Source organism: Diabrotica virgifera, chromosome 3 (genome assembly GCF_917563875.1).
Source record: "Diabrotica virgifera virgifera chromosome 3, PGI_DIABVI_V3a".
NCBI lineage: Eukaryota > Metazoa > Arthropoda > Insecta > Coleoptera > Chrysomelidae > Diabrotica > Diabrotica virgifera.
In genome coordinates this window covers 133006435-133030018 of record NC_065445.1, presented here as the reverse complement: position 1 = coordinate 133030018, position 23584 = coordinate 133006435, and the positions used below count along the sequence as shown (strand labels likewise).

The 23584-nt window shown below is 30.6% G+C and overlaps 1 protein-coding gene across 1 annotated transcript; it reads left to right on the top strand.

The window, feature by feature from the left end:
- The first annotated feature begins 183 nt into the window (after positions 1-183).
- Positions 184-22817, top strand: LOC114336386 (lys-63-specific deubiquitinase BRCC36). The gene is made up of 4 exons (XM_028286745.2): positions 184-386; positions 4445-4655; positions 12579-12782; positions 22523-22817. The coding sequence occupies exons 1-4, from the start codon at positions 270-272 to the stop codon at positions 22750-22752; spliced, it is 762 nt and encodes a 253-aa protein (XP_028142546.1). The 5' UTR covers positions 184-269; the 3' UTR covers positions 22753-22817.
- Positions 22818-23584: the final 767 nt, after the last annotated feature.

Below are 23584 nucleotides of genomic sequence, written 5' to 3'. Positions count from 1 at the left end.
GAAGTGGCTGTCTTAGTAAATTGTCAAGGGTCAAGGACACAGCCCAATTATAGAATAAGAAGAAGTGGCTATCGCAAAAGACCTACCTACACAAACTTTAAAATCTTGGCTGGACAAGTTAACAATTATGCTTATTGAAATAAAAGAAGATTTTATCTTTTTTTTTGTTATGACTTATGACAGTAACTGTCACTATGTTCGTGTTCTGTTTTTGCTCTTTTGATGATTAATTAGCTTTATTGAATAAGATTTTTTTTCTGTTTGATAAAATGATTTCCGAAAATTACCTTAAACGGGTAAATATTACCGCAGATGTGTATGCTATATGTGTTCAACATGCTTTAACAACTGAAAAACAAGAAATTATGGGTCTACTTATTGGAGAGGTATTTATATTATTATAAAAAATGTAATTGAGCTTAAAATATATATTGGAAAATGTAGGTATAGAGTTTATTAGGATTCTCTTGGTTACTGGTATTGTTTCCTTGTTCTACTAAATCCATTCCTTACCAGAATATGCGTAAGTTTACTCATCTCAATTCTTCTGTCCCTAGGTCTGTCCTTCATTCAAACCTGTGATGCCTTTGCACATTTTTGCTGTTGTACAAAAGTATTTCTGTTATGAGTTCAAGATGTGTGACTTTCAAGCTAAGAAGATACCTACTTGATAATTGTGAGTAAATACTAAGGTGAAATCCCGAGCTTTTTGCCTTTTCTACTACTAAATATTACACAATACCAAGGAGGTTTTCGCAAGGGAAGATCAACAACCAATCAATTTTTTATATTTAAAGAAATCCTGATCAATTGCTATGAATACAACATTTCAGCACAAATACTTTTCATTGATTACAAGGCCGCTTATGATACAATAGACAGAAATAAATTAATAGAAATGCTAAAAGAATTCCAAGAACCAGAAAAAACAGTAAGATTGATGAAAAAGACAATTAGAAAAACGATTTGTACTGTGAAATGCAATGGTACAGTTTCAGAAGAATTTAAAGGGGAAAAAAGTGTTCACCAAGGAGATCCATTGTCTATCTTGCTATTTAATATAGTTCTGGCAAAATTGTAAGGGGTGGTGGGATAAATAGGTCCAGTACTCTTTTCTACAAAGAGCACCAATGCATAGTATACTCTGATGATCTGGTTCTCATTTCAAGCAATGGAAAGGAACTGGCAGGTCTAGACTGATTCGGGAAAGCTCTAAAATCGGACTGACAGTTAATATGAATAAATCCCAGTACATGAAAATCGGAGCAAAAAAGGAATAAACACTAGGATTTCATGGATCAGTTGTAGAATTCGAAAAGGTGCATGAATGTATGTACTTAAATACTCTTATCAACCAGACATTTTAGGAAGAAACTGAAATCAACCTGAGACTGAGCAAGATCATCAAATGTGCTGAGACCATGAACAAAATAATTAAGGGCAAAGATATATTTCATAATAAAAAAATAAGAGTATACAAAACTGTAATTAGACCCACAATGCTATATACTGCTGAGATATGGACTATGAACAAAACCATACAGACCAGATTGGAAACATGGGAAAGAAAGATACTTCCTTAGAATGGTTGGTGGAAAAGTAGTAGAGAGAGAATGGGGAAGGCAAACTAATGTAGAAGTGTACCGATTGTATGCTAACCTTCCAATAACAAAAGTAGTGAAACACATAGACTAGAATGGTTTGGATATGTAGAAAGAATACAAGGTAATAGATAAGTTAAAATATTGGCTGGAGAGTACGTAAGGGCAAACAATAGAAAGAAAGACCATTAACGAAATGGAGACATGTAGTAATGGAAGAGGTCAGAGAGATGGTAATCAGATTCAAAGTTAATAGCTAAGAACAGAAAACGACTAAAATTATCCATCCATTAATGGGCCTAAAAGGCCTGAACACTATACATACACACATATAAATATTGCACTATAATCAAGTATATTCAAATGGGAAATAAGCCACAATTTTACCTAAAAATGATTTTATTAACGTTTCGACGCCCAAGTCGGGTGTCGTTGTCAAAATACAAAATAATACTAAATAAATAAAAATGTTGTTGCTTTATTTATTTATTCAATTTCCCATTTGAATATACTTGATTATAAAAATGCCACAAGAAAATAGCTTCAGAACAACATAAATATTGCACGTATTGGTACTTGTGATGTCAGAAGAGAATATTCTCAAGAGAATATTCTTGGCCAGAAAATTCTCTCGAGAATATTCTCAAAATTTTCTTTTTGAAAATATAGGAAATTTTTCTATATTTTCAAAAATAAAAACTAGATACGGGTCAAATTACTATAATTTAAAAAATACGTAGATATATTGTTTTTGCCAATCCCATGAACCACTAGCAAGGGTGTTGACAGTGTCAATATTTATAGTTTTAGTGCAATATTAACATGCAAATATTTAGAATGGTGTTCATTCAAGGAGAGAAGAACAAGTTGAGGAAACTGAGTTTGTAGATAATTTAGCAACTTTAAAATATGGTGATGAGTCGGCTGAAATAATGACAGATTTGGCACTTTATCGGTCTAAGGAGGGATTTTTTGGAAAACCATACTTTGTAAAATCAATTGAAAAACTAGACTTAATCATATGGTGAAAAGGTACATGTTTCGGAACAAAATTAACTAAAATAGTAGTTGATATATTATTAAGCATGCTTTCATCCAGTGCAGCGACTGAAGAAGTTTCAGTACTTATGGTTTTTTTTATCCTCTCCTCTAAAAGAAACCGGCTCACTGCTGAAAGGGCTCGTAAGGTAACTTTTATTGCTCACAATTTAAAATTGTTAAATTTTAATTTAAAATTGTAAGGCGTAGACCATCAGTACATTGAAATGCAGATTGTAGATGACTAGGATGAGCTAATGATAGAAATAGATTTTGAATCTGAGGTCTCATCTTTTATCATACCACATCGATTATTTGCTGTTAAGAAGAAAATTTCATTTTTTTATCAAAGAAATTTTGTGTTTTCTGTTGTTTTTGTATTTTTTTATATACAAAGAACACTGTTGTTTCGTCTCACAATTTTGTATATAAGATCATGATTTTTAAAACCCTATTTTTCATCTTCAACAATATTCTTAAGTGCGTCATGGGGTTCATTCTCAGAAAATTCTCCATATTGAGAATATTCTCGAGAATATTCTCCGATTTTTCATTCTCGAGAATTTTCCAACACTATTGGTACTTCACCTACCCAGGACCAAATCAATTTAACTTTTATATATTTTAAAAATTGTATCCAAACTACACTATATCGACATGGTTTTGTTTTAAATAAGTTCCTTTAATCTACTTATTTTATTAGTTGGATTATACAAATTGGTTGTATATTATTATTAAAATATGGCCATATTGTCTTTCAACCAATTATGGGATATATCAGATTTTTATTAATACCCTAAGTACTCTAAACTTTGTTGAAAACACACGCTAAACATAGTTGTTCGAAATGACATCGTGTAGTTTACCTCAGGTCCAGAATTGTTATAGATTAACAGATTTTATGTTAAAATTGCAATTTTTTTTACAAATACAGTAAAACCTCGATATAACGGACTAATTGGGGGACAGGGTATCCGTTAAAGCCGAAAGTTTGTTACACAAAAATAGGTTTAAAATAAATAAAAAAACTTCTTTTTTGAAAATATTCTATACACTATATTTAAATATAAATAAAAAACACAAACAAAATTCTATTTAATTTTCTTCAGAAATTCGTCGTGAAATGACGTTGTTTGATATCGACACGCTTGCTTTCGGTAACCCTGCTTTGAAAAAGGAATCAAGTTTTGTTTGCACTTTTGAAGTGTGCTGTTTTTTTTAATCAACTCTCTAAAATTACGAACTTGCGTATAATACAGTTGAACTTCGTTGTCTGAATAATCAATAAATGTTATTAGATCGTTAAGATCAACCCTTCTAATCTTATGTCTGCATCTTGGCCAACAGACAATTTTTTTTACTAAATATTCGTTTGGATTCCAAAATTATTCCCTGATCCATGTGTTGAATATGCGATGTTGTATTTTTGGCAAAAACATACAACTAAAGTTTCTAGGTAGGTGTAGCATTTGGGGTCCACTGGGACTCCGTTGGTATTCAATGTATCTTGGCATGTGACAGGTTAAGCATGTATCATATCAACAGGACGTTTTTAATTTTTTTACATTTGACCAGATTTTTCGTCCGTTATATCCAAAGTCCGTTATATAGAGGTCCGTTATATCGAGGTTTTACTGTATATATGAGAATTTACTTGAAATGAATTAATTTAAACGTAAATGAAGTATAGCATCCTCTTATTCAATTGTTAAGTTGATATTGACATATTTTTTTAACTATGCATTAATTAACTATACACTATTTTATACTTTACATGTATTGCTTCCTTAAACTATTTTTTGTAGGTAAATGAAAGTGAACGTGTTTCCAATATTTCAGCTTGTGTTATTTTACATAGAAGTGATAAACAGCCAGACAGAGTGGAAATATCACCAGAACAGCTTTGTCATGCTTCAATGCATGCAGATCAGTTAGCTAAAAAACTTAATAGACCGATGAGGGTACTTGGATGGTATCATTCCCACCCACATATTACTGTTTGGCCAAGTCATGTTGGTAATGATCAATTTTAAAATATATATTTTAATTTAAAAATTAGAATTGATATAATATATTTACAGGCCTGGATCCCGTGTACCAAAAAAAGTTTATTAATACATATTTATTAAGCGCAACAGGCCCTGTAGGCCTAGGGCTAAAATGTTTACATTTCTGTTTTTTTTTTGATAAAATTATATTGAGCAGTATATACTATTTCGATCCTCCTTAGTTACAGGACTTCCCTGTCGACTTGGCAACGCCGCATTCCAATCGAACAAGGTTCCACTTCGAATATCGTAATATCGATGACGTTTTGTTTGCTTATGTGTTACGCTTACCTTTTATTTTTGCCAATTTGGAGCACAATTTCAATATTTAGTCTATTATTTTTCGTTCTGCACAAAGATTACTCACTTAACTTCACACTTTATGCGTTTGCTATAATTTATTTACTCTGCATTTCGCGAAAAACGGGTTTAATGCAGGAGCAAAATACAATTAATATTCACACACTTAGCGCTACGTTGCCACCCCGTTACGTTTATTAATAGCAAGCTGAAAATTTGTTACTAGCTTAACAGTGTCTAGTCTGACAAACTTTGATATAGAGGTTTCGAATGTCATACTACGGGAATGTCCCATGTATTTTGTCGGACAGAACTTCCAATTGCTTTGTTACTCTTTTATTAAACTCTCATGCAAAAATCAGACTGCTATTTACCACCAACGTAATTACTGTCATGTAATTGACATGTTCTACGTGTTGGACTTATTAAAATGCCCAACATATTTGTCAGACAAATATTTATTCATGTATTATATAAAGTTTTCTATTGAATAAACTTAAAAACAACCTGCTAGTTTCACAATCATAAACTTGTCAGGATGACACCGTTAAGCTATTAACGAATTTTCAGCTTGCTATACTCGAAGTCAAACAATAAGGAATGCACGTAATTTTCCCCTTGTTGCCATATTTTGAATTTGAAAAAATATATAAGGGATACTCAGATTTTTTGACATGCCATTCCTATTACAGCGAGCATTTTATTGGCTAGAAGTAGTGACCATTATATATGACGTCATTATTATATTTGGTCAGATGGTAAATGGTAACTGACGTCTGTCTTAATATTGTAGGGTAAATATAATGTCAAATTACTGTTTTCAAATTATATTTTATTTTTAGTTGATATCTTAACAACAGTTTATTTTTTCACCAACTTCACTTTCCCTGCCATATGCTTGACTGGTCTTGTTGTATGGTAGGTTTAATTAGGCGTTAAATTTTAAGAAATGTTGCTGGCTAAATGGGCACAGCTCACAAAGGCCGTAAAAGAAGAAGAAAAAATAAACGAATCAAAAATCATACATAACCTTATATCGGACAATGTCAGTTTGACACTTAATAGACACTTGATAGTTATAGTCGGTTCGCTAAACTCACACACAACTTTCTAGTGATTTTAGTAAGGAACTTTGCCAATTTCGTAAAATTGGCAAAAAAATAATTACTAAATAGTTAATAATTACTAAATAGTTAGTAATTTTGGCAAATTTGGCCAAAAACAAAAAGATTACCTACTAAAATCACTAGCCAGTTGTGTCTGAGTTTAGCGAACCAACTATATCCTTGTTTTACACTCTTAAAGACAAAGATAAACCGTGTAGGCTGTACAGAGACATGTAAAGAAAATAGACTTGGCTAGGGATATGCCACTCAATGGGCAATTGCCACTCGTGGTGTAACGTCAATATCATATACGGTGGTTTAGCTATCTTTGTCTGTCGTGCGAGTGTGAGCGTATCTACCAAGAGGTCGAGTTTACTAATCAATTTTTTTGTTACGCTGAATCCAGGCCTATTAGTTAAAATTGCAACCAAAGAAACTAATAAAAAAGGAAGATTAGTTCCTTTCCTTCTTTCTTTTTTTAGATTCAGATTTTTTAAAAATATCACAACCATCATATTCATCATTTCGTCACCTCAAAGCAACAGTAGGATATGTCAAATATTGTAGTTTTGAGAAAAACGCAACTGAAATTTTTACGAATTTTTCATTACCTAATAACTTTTTTATATTTGAATGGATTTACATGGAATTTTGTTTGAGTATATAACTTTACAGGCCTTGCATAAATATTTATATTAATTCATAAAAAAGTGAAAAATAATTGGAAAAAAAGTTACTTGTCCTACTGTTGCTCTAACAGTTAATCTGTTTTTTAACGATATCCGTAAATATGTGTTATAAAGTGAGGACGTTTGAGTTGGAATAAATTCATTATCTCTAGAATGGGAGCATTTGGAGAGAAATGCTAAGACAGGTCGATTTTTATTTTTAAATTATGACTTTTTACCATATATATCATACTAATGACGTCATCCATCTGGTCGTGATGACGTAATCGATGATTTTTTACATGAGAGTAGGGGTGGTGCGATAGCTCATTTGAAAGGTTATTTAATTCTCTATTAATTAATATAAACGTTAACATAATTATTTATACAGGGTGCCCAAAAAATTTTTTTGTTTATTAAATTAATTGAGACAAAATGAAGAGTGTATGTAATTCATTTACAGTACAGCCTGCCATATCCGGACCTGTCATATCCGGACCTCCCCATATCCGGACGGTTCTGCCCCGTCCGTATCTACTGAAATCTACCGAGAAAGGCAGTCCTGCTGTTTGACAACGCACTAAAAGAAGAACTAAAAGATGGCGAAATAATGTATTATCGAATCTATAAAACGTGTCTATCGACGAAAGTTATTGACGGCGTTGATTACTGGAATGTATGAAGGAGAAAACGTTTCAGAGACTGCAAAAGAAGTAGTGGTCTTGATATCCGGATTTTTTCATATCCGGATCGGTCTGTCGCCACATTGATCCGGATATGACAGGTTTGACTGTACGTTAAAACACATTTGAGTGCTGTCAGAAAACAAAAAGAAATGTTTATTTCATAAATAAACATTGTTTTTCGCTTAAATTCAATGTTAAATCTGCCACCCACCTGTCGCTTAGCAACTTGAACATTGAATTTAAGCGAAAAGTAATGTTTATTTTTGAGATAAACATTATCACCTGTTTTTCTGACAGCAGTAAAATGTATTTTTAATTAAATAAATTACTTACATTCTTCTTTTTGTGTCATATAATTTTATAAAAAAAAATATTTTTTGAACACACTTTATAAATAATTATGTTAATATTTACATTACTGAATAGAGAATTAAATAACCTTTCAAATGAGCTATAACACAACTCCTACTCTCATTAAAAAAAATCATCGATTACGTCATCACAACCAGATGGATGACGTCAGTAGTATGATGTCAGCCGGTTCCTAAAAAAACTGATACGACTCTTAGTAAGATTTGATCATGTTGAGCAGTGTATTTGATTGATCTGACATTATATTTATTATGACACACAAATAATAAAATAAACAAACAACAAACAACTGATTACATATTATATTAATTCATAAATTGTACTAATTATTAAGGTCTAAATGTTTATATTATTTTAAATCTATCTTAACTTTTATATTAACTATCTAAATGATAGTTTTTACATCAAATAGATCACATAATTATTGTAAACGTGGATTATACAACAAAACAAATTAATATTCAATTCAGCCCTGTAACTTATTAAAATAAATATTATAGAAGTTTTCAGGGACTTTCAGCCCTCGGTAATAATGTAGTCTTTCATTCTGAGTTTAAATTTTTCAAAAATATTTATTAGTTTTCTCAGGATTCGAAGAAAATGAATACAATTAAAATACATTAAGAATTTTGACATGCGTCACAATTTTGCATTAACTCAATGTAAAATTCTAAACTGTTAAATTCCAGCTTCCCTAATTATTTGACATCAAAAGACATTAGAAACTATTTGTAGAGGATTGAAATCTGTATTGAAAACAACTGTTAAAATTGGTCTACGTAATTAAACATATTCCAAAATTTTGTAAAAATGTAATACATTTCAGTTTTCAGCCCAAACTTAGGCCACACACAATGCAATAATGTTCACATTTTTGAACTGTCAATATTTTTATTTTATCATCTATTGTTTAAAAACAATACAGTTGATAAGATACTCTCAGTTGCGGAGAAAGTATTAATAATAAAGATTAATAATAAAGTCTAATAACCGTGGAACAGAATAAGCTATCTGACAAATTTTAAGATTTGGCAGTGACATTGACAGTATGTAAATATTAAGTATTTATCCTTCAAAATACACTGCTCAATTTTCTACAAAATACGCTTCAAGAGTCGTATCAGTTTTTTTTGGAACCAGGTGTATATGGCAAAAAGTCATAATTTAAAATTAAAAATCGAACTGTCTCAGGATTTCTCTCCAAATTCACCCGTTCTCGAGATAATTAATTTATTCCAACGCAAACGCCCTCACTGTATAAACTTATATTTGTACTGAAGTTTTATTTAAAATTTTACACATTTTATTATAAAAAACAAAACAATTTTGTTCAAACATTTTATTAGATAAATTATAAACTCAATATACATGAAAAACGAAGTAAGATTGTTTTGCCTTCGCATTGCAACTGAATAAAAATGGTATACATTTTTATTTTCAATATACATGCTTTCCGACAATTTTAAAACTCGACAGCGAAAATGACAAACAAAAGAGAATGGAAAATTAATCAGAATTAGTTGTGGTCACATCGGATGCAGACTAAATATTGACTTATTCGCGGTGTGCAAGTACTTGGAAGGGAAACGAGAAACGACCGTGCGCGAGTCGCGGAGAAATATTGCAACTATCTTAAATAATTCATATTGTCAATTAAAATTGTCAAATTGACGTATATTTCATACCTTCTGTCATTGAAGCAGAAAAATTATATATTGCTCCACAATATTGATATGATATGCAATTATTATATAAAGGTAAATTTAATTAATTGTATTTTGAGTGCAATACTGCATTTTAATAACTAATTTTATTTACTACATACAATTGTTCACGTTTTCATAACAACCTGAATCTTATTTTTTCTTCTTACTATTTTTTTGGACTATGGCCTTGACAATTATCCAGTAACCAGGACTAATATAATTGGCCAATATAATTAAACGTGCGAATAAAAGTAGAGAGCGAAGAAATAGGGGTCGCTTTGCCGAACTTGCACGGTCCCAATACTAGATATTTTAGATTTTTTATAACTTAAATTGGCTGAGGCTGAATTATTCATTTTTATTCTCACAATACAACTTTTAATATGAATGTAATAGTAGAACTGTGGTAAGATTTATGAAGATAATAAATATTGTGGGAGCAAGCCGTTTAATTAATATAAACAAAGACAAATATTCGCAATTCGGCAATAACTACATTAACAGTAGGATGTGCGCGTAAGATAACTTAGTGTTGCATTAATATTTGGTGACCAAAATTAGTAAACGACAAAACACAACAGTAGGATATGTATGTTGTCTTAGTGTTACATTATAGCATATGAGTTAAAAAAAATTAAGCTACACAAGGATATGTAATATTGTGAAAAAATATTCCACTTTTTATTTATCTTAGTGTTACACTCAACAGAAGGGTTTATTTCCAATCATTTGAAATGGTTATCCCAAAAGTAATTTTTTTTACATATCCTACTATTGCTTTGAGGCGACGATTTATGCAATTAACTTTTCAAAATATTTTATTTCGACATAATGGTTGTCTTGTACACGATTCTGTTATTGTTATGGTGTGAGTTTCTTTGAACCTTTTCCTATATCGCTTCATATTTTATCTTTCATTTCACTCTCAAAAATTATTAACTCAATTCCTAATGTTACTTTTCCGTATATACTACAATATGTATCTTTCTCCTAGTACTTTAGCCCTTTAGCCTTTCCACCTAGTTTCTTTAATGCAAGCAATTGATACTCTCTTTCTTTTAAGTGCATCTACCAACTCCACACTCTTACCTGTAAGACTTCCAAGATCCCATCCTAATTTTTCTAACCTGTAATGATGTTTCCCCTGAAATAGTCCTCACTCGAAAATCTGAATGGGAGCTCAGTTTGCTTCTGGAGTATTTTAGCTCAGCATTTAAGTATAATTTTCATTACAGTGGAGAAGGTTTTTTCATTGACGTTTTGTGCCTGAATGCCTTTTCTATCTATCAGCATCATATAAATGATGCTGCCATATTGCAATTAGAACTGACTAACCTCTCTTAGGCCTGGATCCCGCGTATGAAAAAAAAGTTGATTAATGGCAAGCTGAAAATTTGTTAATAGCTTAAGGGCGTCTAGTCGGGCAAACTTTGATATATAGGAACACTGGAACAGGGGAAGTTTTAATTGTGGCACATGTTAAAAATTTGGAACGGTCAGACCACGAAAACGGCACATGTATTTTGTCCGACAGAACAGACTTAAACTCTCCGAACAGAGATTAAACTCTCATGCAAAAATCAGACTGCTATTTATCACCAAATGGGCGTTTTAATGAGTGGAACATGTAGAATATGTCAAATGACAGGAATTATGACAGGTGATAAATAGCAGTCTGATTTTTGCATGAGAGTTTATTCTCTGTTCGGAGAGTTTAAGTCTGTTCTGTCGGACAAAATAAATGTGCCGTTTTCGTGGTCTGACCGTTCCAAATTTTTAACCTGTTCCACAATTAAAACTGCCCCTGTTCCAGTGTTCCCATATATCAAAGTTTATCCGACTAGACACCCTTAAGCTATTAACAAATTTTCAGCTTGCTATTAATCAACTTTTTTTTCATACGCGGGATCCAGACCTATCTGTATGGTGTTCACTTAACGGTATGAACCTTAATTCCAGCAAATGTCATGTAATTAACTTTAACTGTACTCACTACCCAATATTATCAAACTATTACATTGATGGCCAATTGCTCAACACTGTAAATAAAATCAAGGACTTGGGGATTACACTGGAAAATTCTCTTTGTTTCAATACTCACATCATCAATGTTATTCAAACATCTATGAAAATGTTGGGTTTTGTAAAAAGAACAACTCGTGATTTTACAAATGTATCCCGTATTAGAGTTCTTTACTTCTCCTTGGTCAGGTCTCACCTTGAGTGTTGTTCTTCAGTGTGGTCCCCACACTACTTGGTCTACATTAGGAAACTTGAACAAGTCCAAAATAGTTTCTTCCATTACATTGCTTTTAAGCTTCATACCTATCAAGATTACACTGTATGGCAGCATCAACTACAGGTCCCCTCTCTTGCAAGCCGGAGAAAACAAAGGGACCTTTTGCTATTATTCAAGATCTTAAATTTAATGGTATATGCAGTTGTTCTCAACTACTTAATAAGATCACACTGTTTGTACCACCTCGCACCACTAGACAAGTGCGAACATTTTATGTACCCTTCCATAGGTTTAATTATTCACTTTTTTCGTTTGTACCCAGAGTCTTGAATTTAGCAAACTCCCTTTACAATTTACAACTGTTTGACAACTCCATCAGTCATTTTAAAATAAATTTACATGGGATCAATATTTGAGTGAAACGTCTGTAATTAGTTAACTTGTTTTTATGTTATTATTTCCTATTACATATTTACTTCTATATTATATTTATATTTCTGTATGTCTGTTTTTTATATTACATTATGTTATTGTTATTATCTGTACACTACGTATTTATGTAACACTTTATGTCCATTAAAAAAATGTAATGTATTTTTATAGAATTGGGTTTGCCCGTAAACATGAGTTAACCAATACACCTCCAATGCAACCGTATTACCCCACACCTGCTTGCATTTTTATGTATAGTCTAGCATCTCTACTATAAGGACTGTTCTATAAGCCAATGTCTTTTTGCCTGTATCCTGCCACTAGGAGGCACACATTTTATTATTATTATAATGTTTATTATACATACTTTTTTATGTTTCAGATATAAGAACTCAAGCTACATATCAAACAATGGATCCCTTATTTGTGGGATTAATCTTTTCTGTTTTTCAAAATGATACTAGATCTCGTAGGAATCAGATACAAGTAACTTGCTTCCAGGCCCACAATAGTACATCTGAACTTGAAAGGAGAGAAGTTGAGTTAGTGATAAAACCCTCACCGTTTGAAAATTACAATTTAGAAGGTGAGTTTTATTTTTTTTATTATGGATCATTAAGTGATAAGCAAAGTATTAATGAATAGATAAAAACAATGAATTGCTGGAATGTAACAACCAAAAGACAAAGGAAGTATAGCAAAATTTCATTACTTACTAAGATAACCGTCAGTAAGTTGATCAATAAAATAACGGAATTATACTTTTTCTTACATGATTCTTTCAGTGCATCACAGTTTTTCGATTTTTTTCTAACTCATTAAGTTGGAAGTGACAGAAAGAAAGGTACGCCCGTGATTATAGGTACTCATTTATAACATTTATTTTAGTTGTTAATAAATAGCTCTAGGACCGCTTGTTCGGACGCTAATCAAGAAGTTGATTATAATCAAGTCCCTTAACAACCATCAAATAACAACACCCCTTATTCGTACGTCAATCAGTTGATTGTAATCAATTTTCTAAGTAGGTAATAAAGGAGGTATAAATTAATATAATAGTAATTAAATATGTATTTGATAATGATCAGTTGATTCCATTTTTGATTAGCATTCGAACAACAATAACAAAAAATGATTTATGTATTATCCATTCGAATATAATCTGTCCAATTTATAGACCAATCAAGTTAGTAAAAAATAAGCCGTTTTTCGACATAATTGAAAAGACGAGGTTTGACAGTTGAAATGTGTAGTATGAGATATTACAAAAGGGCTACCATCTTGGAATTCATCAATTTTTTAGTCAAACAATTTTTAAATAAACAATCAAAACGTCAAACTTAGTTTTGTGCTCATAACTTAAAAACTTGTTTATTTAGAGATTTGACGTTCACAGGTAACTTTTTTAGAATAAAAAGATACATCGAATGAGATACGCTAAATGAAAATCGGTTAATAAACAAAAAAGTTATTGCAAAACAGACGACAAAATCATTGTTTTTTAATATTGTTAATAACAATTTTATTGTTTATTAGAATATGTTTAAATATACCTAAACTTGAGGGCATTATGGTGTTTGAATGGTTTGCAAAAAATGGTCCAGATCTGTTTAATAGTTTTCGCAAAATTGAATTTGTTTATAAATTTTTTTTGAAATACGAGCTAATTTCTGAGGCTGGTCCAGTTAATATAGCTGAATGTATCTCAATAATCCGGAGCTCATTTCCTTCGTTAAGATGTATACTAACAGCCTATGAAAAAAAAAAGTAAAAAAAATTACATATACGTACACAAAATTATTTGTTAATAAATAGCAGTTTTTAAGCTTATAAACAATTACAATAATTTCGTAGAAATTAGATCAAATTAAATGGCAATAAAAAATACGGAAAGCTGGTTAAAATGCACAACTTCTAATAAAAAATTTTAGGTCGTACGACCCTTGGGGTCTGAGATAGCCCCTTTTTTTTGAAAAAATCACTGTTACGTTAGTTAACAACACTAAGATCTGAAATTAACCAATATTTTATAAGAAAAGTCAAAGTTTTTAGCAAGAAAAAATGTTAAAAATTGTTTAAACAGTAGTGTTATAAACAAAAAGTATTTTGCGTTCCGACTAAAGTAAAAAATAGCGGGCGTAGTCGACTGACTGAATAGTGGGCGCGGTTGGCGACCGGTAGCAACTCCTAAAATTACGTTATACCGACCACAAAAATCAACTTTAAAGTGAATAACAAATTTTCGTCATTCCTTATGATTTCGAGGTCTCCGAATCCGAATAAGGAGTTTAGTTGTTTCTAGAATTAGTGGAACATGTTCAAAAATCAAATTTTATGCCAAAATGCGATAAATCAATTTTGATGATTTTTCAATTTTAACTCACTCTATTTTTGGTCGCTGTAAATATTTCCTTTTGAAAATTTTACTGTGCTATCTTTGAAGCATTTAGATAACAATGAGATTTGTCCAAAATGATTAAACACATTTAAAGAGAAGTTGTTAATTTTTAAACATTTTGTCGTCAGATTTCGTTAGTTTCATGCTTACTTAAAAAAGTTGAGTGACAAACTTTTAAGTTTATAATTTTAACTAACACAGAAATAAAATATAATTCATGAAGAAGTTTTCCAAAAAAATTTAATTTAAAATATGCAATAGGAAAAATGTTATGTGACTTTATATACGAGCGGCACACTGGCACACCCCAAAAAAAGCTTATTTCTCGAGATACTGATACTAATTTTGGTAATACTTTATATTTTTGATGGTGCTGAAAACGAAAATTAGGGTTGTTTTGAAAAAATGCCCCTTTTTTGAAAAAATCACTGTTACGTTAATTAACAACACTAAGATCTGAAATTAACCAATATTTTATAAGAAAAGTCAAAGTTTTTAACAAAGTTTTTAGCAAGAAAAAATGTTAAAAATTGTTAAAACGGTAGTGTTATAAACAAAAAGTATTTTGCGTTGCGACTAAAGTAAAAAAAAATAATGGGCGTAGCCGAATGAGAATAAATTCGCGGACTACCATTCGCTAGCGCTAGACCGTTGCAGCCCATTTTTAACATTGACAGTATACCGGATTTGAAGCTTAATATTATATTTATATATTTTGGTAGAAACTTGCATTTTATGAATATTATTATCTTGCACATTTATTTAGTAAAATTATATTTTAAATAAATAAATTTAAAAAATGACAATAAAAAGGCCACTTAAAAAAGGTTTATACATCCCATTAGCTGCTTTGTTTTGGATAATTTTGCAATGAAAATAAGATAAACATTATTATTTGAATGTGGTACCATAGATAAAAAAAAATAGTAAACTTGGTACAGTAGAACCCGATTGGTAGGTATAGGCCATTTTTTATTCTCTATTTTGAATCCGTGTGTAGTCCAGGCTGTATCGTCGACCCCGTTAGGTAAATTATTCCGATTCTTATTTTTTGCACAAACTTACTCAAAAAAAAGTTCCTTATAACAAATCCAAAGGGTACCAAGAGCTACCGCGGCCGGAAAATTGTTTAAACAATTTTTTCATTAGTTTTCTGTTAACCTATAAAAGTTGGGTGACAAACTGTTTAGTTTATAATTTTAATCAACGCAGCATTAAAACATAGGTCCTGAAGAAGTTTTCTGGAAAATTTCAAGTCAAAATATGCAACAGAAAAAAAGTTACGCGATCTTATAGACGAGTGGTACTCCCCAAAAAAAACGCTCATTTCTCGAGATATTAACCACACTGTGGTGAATGGCTAATTTTGGTCTTACTTTATGTTTTTCATGGTGCTGAAAACGAAAATGAGTTTTATTTTGAATTTTAGATGGGGAAACATTGTCAAAATCGAAATTTTACCCTAAAAATAAAAAAAATGAAATCACGTTTTTCTTAAAATTAAAAGTTACACCACCTTTTTTCTATAAAACATTTTTTTCTCTGTACTCTAGATTTTAACATAAAATTAATTGAACAGCTAAATTTCACATTTTGTCACTCAACTTTTGCGATTAAACTTTGCAATTCAAGAATCTGCACCTTTTACTTCAAACAATTTATAACTTTCTTTGTAGCAAGACAGAAATATTGAAGCAGGTCCCATTGTCTTCACAGTGGTGAGAAATATATACTATAAAAATTTCAGAAAAAAATATTACAATGGAACTGAGTTGTAGCAAGTTAAACGCAAAAACCGTGATTTTTATTTTTAGGGTAAAGTTGCGATTTTGATAATGTTCCCCCACGTAAAATTCAAAACAACCCTAATTTTCGTTTTCAGCACCATCAAAAATATAAAGTACCTATTACCAAAATTAGTATCAGTATCTCGAGAAATAAGCTTTTTTTGGGGTGTGCCAGTGTGCCGCTCGTCTATAAAGTCACATAACATTTTTCCTATTGCATATTTTAAATTAAATTTTTTTGGAAAACTTCTTCATTAATTATATTTTATTTCTGTGTTAGTTGAAATTATAAACTAAAAAGTTTGTCACTCAACTTTTTTAAGTAAGCATGAAACTAACGAAATCTGACGACAAAATGTTTAAAAATTAACAACTTCTCTTTTAATGTGTTTAATCATTTTGGACAAATCTCATTGTTATCTAAATGCTTCAAAGATAACACAGTAAAATTTTCAAAAGGAAATATTTACAGCGACCAAAAATAGAGTGAGTTAGGCCACGGCTCCACGGGCGACAAATTTACGCTAGCAGTAGCCGTAAAACGAACTTGGGTTCCGCGGAACGGAATAGGAATAGCCGAACTGAACCGACTACGCACAAGTCCTGTAGTCAATACAGTTCGGCTATTCCTATTCCGTTCCGCGGAACCTTAAGTTCGTTTTACGGCTACTGCTAGCGTAAATTTGCCGCCCGTGGAGCCGTAGCCTTAAAATTGAAAAATCATCAAAATTGATTGATCGCATTTTGGCATAAAATTTGATTTTTGAACATGTTCCACTAATTCTAGAAAAAAATAAACTCCATATTCGGATTCGGAGACCTCGAAAACATAAGGAATGACGAAAATTTGTTATTCACTTTAAAGTTGATTTTTGTGGTCGGTATAACGTAATTTTAGGAGTTGCTGCCGGTCACCAACCGCGCCCACTATTCAGTCAGTCGACTACGCCCGCTATTTTTTACTTTAGTCGGAACGCAAAATACTTTTTGTTTATAACACTACTGTTTAAACAATTTTTAACATTTTTTCTTGCTAAAAACTTTGTTAAAAACTTTGACTTTTCTTATAAAATATTGGTTAATTTCAGATCTTAGTGTTGTTAATTAACGTAACAGTGATTTTTTCAAAAAAAGGGGCTATCTCAGACCCCAAGGGTCGTACGACCTAAAATTTTTTTTTACAAGTTGTGTATTTTAACCAGCTTTCCGTATTTTTTATTGCCATTTAATTTGATCTAATTTCTACGAAATTATTGTAATTGTTTATAAGCTTAAAAACTGCTATTAATAAACAAATAATTTTGTGTACGTATATGTAATTTTTTTTTTACTTTTTTTTTCATACGCTGTTAGTATACATCTTAACGAAGGAAATGAGCCCCGGATTATTGAGATACATTCAGCCATATTAACTGGGCCAGCCTCAGAAATTAGCTCGTTTTTCAAAAAATTTTATAAACAAATTCAATTTTGCGAAAACTATTTAACAGATCTGGACCATTTTTTGCACACCATTCAAACACCATAATGGCCTCAATTTTAGTTATATTAAAACATATTCTAATAAACAATAAAATTGTTATTAACAATATTCAAAAACAGTGATTTTGTCTCCCGTTTTGCAATAACTTTTTTGTTTATTAACCGATTTTCATTTAGCTTATCTCATTCGATGTATCTTTTTTTTTCTGAAAAAGTTACCTGTGGACGTCAAATTTCTAAATAAACAAGTTTTTAAGTTATGAGCAAAAAACTAAGTTTGACGTTTTGATTGTTTATTTAAAAAATGTTCCACTAAAAAATTGATGAATCCCAAGATGGTAGTCTTTTTGTAATATCTCATACTACACATTTCAACTGTCAAACCTCGTCTTTTCCGTTATGTCTAGAAAAAACCTAACTTGATTGGCCTATTATACGACTATACAAATCAAAGAACATACCTTTTTATAAATGCAATAAACACGATTGATTTGTTTTTATACCAAATTGCAAATAAAAGGGTTATACTGCAATACCCTTTTTATATTTGGCTGATTTAACTAAAATGTCATGCAATGATTCTCTACATGGATAAAATTGACTTGCTACAATTCAATTTTTTTTTGTAAACGTAGTCAATAAATTTTTGAATTTTGAATCTTTGAATCTACATTCTTAAAATGATATATGACGTCAAAATTAATGATACAATGAAAGACTGAGAAGAACTTTAGATTTTAGTCGTATAGATATGTAATAGGTACCTAAATAATTTTTTTTTTGATTATATCGTCATCTATCAACAACTAGAATAAATGTTATAAATGTGTATAATCACGGACGTACCTTTTTTTCTGCCACTTGTGGCGCACTGAAAAAAGCCTCTGAGAAGCACCATACACAATTTTTTTTATAAAATGTTATCTTGAAAAGAACATAATTAATTAAATTAAAAGAGTCATAAATTGAAAGACTGTATGACTTAAGTTTACTTCACAAGCGGCAGCGAGAAGTGGAACTACCTGACTTAACAATGGCAAGTGCGACCTTGCGGAAATGTCGCCAAAACAATGGTTTTTCTAAAATTCAAAATTATTCAACGCAGAGTAAAATCCAGAAAAGTCCAAAAATAATTCAATTGACCTACCTTACCTTAGTACAAATGTGTACATAAAAAAAGAATGTGTGTGTACTTTGTACACACCTAAGAAGTTATACTTCTATTATATGATTTTAACGAAATAAATATACTTTAAACAGTTTATTTTTATTTTATTTAAATATTAAACTAATTTTAATGCTTGCCACTTTCCATAAATAAAAAAAGAATAGGAATAGTCCGGATTTGAACCAAAGACCTCTCGATCCCTAGCCGAGTGCTATACCAATAACGCTACGAGCTCTCAGTTTCTACAATCTCGGACATAATGACAATTCACGGTAACAAACAGACGAAGTGAAGTATGTATAATGAATATAAATGTTTTAATAATACTTGTCTTACTCCCGAGGAAGACAAATCCAAAGACACAAAAATTATAATAAATATATTTACTAAAAAGACTAATATATTTTTTTCACACCTTTTTTTGCACTGATATATTTATACATAACTTGAAAGATTTAGCAACTAACGCCATACTGTCTGTGTGCGCGTGCGCGCAGAATAATAAAAATTCACTCCCAATCGCGCCTAAAAAAGTATAACTTCAAAAAAGTTACTAAATGAATGACTTTGAAGTTACTAAATGAAAATTGATTTTTCCAATATATAAAAAACTCTTAGTGATTTTACATTTAAAATGGACATGTGGCTTCCTTATGGCAGGAACATTTAAAAAAAATAACAGTAAAATTTGTAAAGGTATCAAAACACCCAGAAAAATTTTATGGGGGTTTTGTTGGCTTATATGTTCCCCAAATATTTTGTGTACGTTCCAATTAAATAGGAAACTTGCACATTTTTTTTATTACATAATAATGTTCAGTTTTGTATAAAAATGAGATTTCCAAAATTTCACGCTTCAAAAACTCATAATAACTTAGAAGTACAAATTTAAAGTCTTCTGTATCTTAAAATAGTTCAAACGACCCGTGACGTCACAGAGTTTAACTATGTGGTTCCGTTTATGGTTATATTTACGTATATTCTTCTTCTTCTTCTTTAGTTTATTGGCCTCCACCTCCACCTACTTGGGTATTAGGCTAGTTCGTCGTCGGGGAATAAAGGAAAAATATTTATATTCTAATGACATTTATCGTATGTCATTGTAATAATATATACCAGTTTGTTGAGATTGGAGTTTGCTACAGTTTTTGAAGTAAAGGAAAAAGGCTTACTGTTGAAAATAAAACCATTTTGTAAAAGTACAAATTTTCTATGAATAGTTCAAACGATCAAAGACACTTGTAACGTCATATAACTGTATTTTCTACTGACGTTTATAATGTCTAATTTAAAATTATATATACAATAGGGAACTTGCACATTTTTTTTATTACATAATAATGTTCAGTTTTGTATAAAAATGAGATTTCCAAAATTTCACGCTTCAAAAACTCATAATAACTTAGAAGTACAAATTTAAAGTCTTCTGTATCTTAAAATAGTTCAAACGACCCGTGACGTCACAGAGTTTAACTATGTGGTTCCGTTTATGGTTATATTTACGTATATTCTTCTTCTTCTTCTTTAGTTTATTGGCCTCCACCTCCACCTACTTGGGTATTAGGCCAGCTCGTCGTCGGGGAATAAAGGAAAAATATTTATATTCTAATGACATTTATCGTATGTCATTGTAATAATATATACCAGTTTGTTGAGATTGGAGTTTGCTACAGTTTTTGAAGTAAAGGAAAAAGGCTTACTGTTGAAAATAAAACCATTTTGTAAAAGAACATATTTTTTATGAATAGTTCAAACGATCAAAGACACTTGTAACGTCATATAACTGTATTTTCTACTGACGTTTATAATGTCTAATTTAAAATTATATATACAATAGGGAACTTGCACATTTTTTTTATTACATAATAATGTTCAGTTTTGTATAAAAATGAGATTTCCAAAATTTCACGCTTCAAAAACTCATAATAACTGAAGTACAAATTTAAAGTCTTCGGTATCTTAAAATAGGTCAAACGGCCCGTGACGTCACTCAGTTTAACTATATGGTTCCGTTTATGGTTATAATTAGGTATATTCTTCTTCTTCTTCTGTAGTTTATTGGCCTCCACCTATTTTGGTATACCTCGTCGCGAAATAAAGGAAAAATATTTATATTCTATTAACATTTATCGTATGTCATTGTAATAATATATACCAGTTTGTTGACATTGGAGTTTGATATAGTTATTGAAGGAAAGGAAAGAAGGTTTACTACGGAAAATAAAACCATTTTGTAAAAGTACAGTTTTCTATGAATAGTTCAAACGATCAAAACACTTGTAACGTCAAATAAATGTATTTTCTACTGACGTTTATTACGTCTAATTTAAAATTCTGTTTACTTTGTTGGAAAAATGTAAATGTACAAACGAATGACGTCACGACGCGTTTTAGGCCACCTGTTTTAATTTGAATTTTTAATCGCCTTTGGGGGCCAAACGAAAGACCTACAAAAATTTTTTATCTTTGATACATGTTTTAAATTATGTTCTGTTGTGATTTATAACATTTTTTTGACATTTATTTATTTGCCAAACGAAAGACCTACAAAAAATTTTTATCTTTGATAAATGTTTTAATTTATGTTCTGTTGTGATTTATAACATTTTTTTCGAATTTAAAAATTTATGCAAGTTCCCTATTGGTGTAGAATGTAAACATATAACCCCGTGACGTCACGACGCGTTTTGGGGTGGCTGGTATAAGTTGAATTTTTAGTCGTCTTTAGGGGCCAAACGAAAGACAAACAAAACTTTTTTATCTTTGATACAGGTTCTAAATTATGTTCTGTTGTGATTTATACCATTTTTTTCGAATTTAAAATTTTATGCAAGTTCCCTATTATTATATAGAATATTATTTTCATAATATTATCACCAGGTATCTATCATCGTACTTAACCATTTACAAATATGTGGTAGATTTTACAAATATGGAAAATATCTCGATAGAAACTGGTTTATCGAAAAAGTACAAAGAGTCAAATAAGTTTTAAAGATATTACGTCTAACTAATGGTACCACAATAATAATTTAATTGGAACATACATATATATTGCGGTGAGGGAGGGGTTAAGGGAACAAAACCCCCATAAAATTTTATGGGGTGCACAAATTTCACTGTTATTTTTTTAAGATGTTCCTGTCATAAGAAAGCCACGTGTCCATTTTCAATAAAAACTTTCTAACAGTTTTTGATATATCGAAAAAAAAATCGATTTTAATTTTGGAATTTCAAAGGGCTGTAAGTAACTTTTTTTATGCGCACATATTTTTATGTGCAACCATTGTACTAAGGTAAGTTAGGTTCAACCGAACTATTTTTGGTTCCAGAATATGTGATTTAATTTATGACCTACCTTTTTGTTACACCCTGTACCTATATTAAACTCCTTACCTAGTTAATAGAAAGTATACACGCGCAATTCTGAAACATAGTCTATCTTTTAATAAATAATAATGCAATACAATACTAAATTTTGGATTTTTTAGGAATAGCAAATCTTCCAAAAATCCTGGTTCAAGAAGAAGTTGATTGCCATGACATTCAAGACAATGACACTCAGGATGAATTAAGTAGTCTACACAATGATGCATTTAAAACATTAGCTCTAGTTCACATCGTTGCCAAAGTTGCCAGACCTATTTGTGACGACTTGGAAGAGAGAAAAAAATCAGTGATTCAAAGGATCAAAGAATTGGAAAAACTTAAAATTTTTTGAACATTACTTAATTATATTTAATGTTCACGTATTTGTAATCAAAGTATATAAAAATTTGTATCATTCTTGGTGTACTTTTTTACTTTCTGAAATTCATAAACTTCTTTGTACAGCTAGTTCCTAAAAAAACTGATACATACGGCTCTTAGTAAGATTTGATCATTTCGAGCAGTGTATTTGGTTGATTTTACATTATATTATATTTATTATGACAGACAAATAATAAAATAAACAAACAAACAACTGATTACATTATGTTAATTCATAAATTGTAATAATTATAAGGTCTAAATTTTGATATTATTTTGAATTCCTACATTTTATAAAGAGTATATAAATGTTAGTTTTTACATAAAATTTTACATAAATTTAGTTCTTTGCTAGCATGTGGACCCATTTGAGGTTGAACAGAATAAGTTATCTGACAAATTTTAAGATTTGGCAGTGACAGTGACGTATGTAAATAATAAGTGTTTTTCCTTCAAAGTACACTGCTCAATTTTCTACAAAATACGCTTTAAGAGTCGTATCAGTTTTTTAGGAAGCAGCTATACGCTGTAAGCTCGTACGTAGAGGGGATATTTAAAAATTCGCGAGCGAAAGTAGTGACAAGGCTGTAAACGTTTACTGGAAATTTGACATAAATGTCAAAGTGATTAATTTAAAATTAAAAATAAAAACATTAATTATAAAAAATATTAGTTGGTCAAAGCTATGGTATATATTTTTACCTTAAATATACTTACGTTTTCAATACTGAATTTAAGTTTTTTTAATGTTCCGTAATATGTAATTATAAATTAATCTATTAATCTTAGCGCCATCTACACGA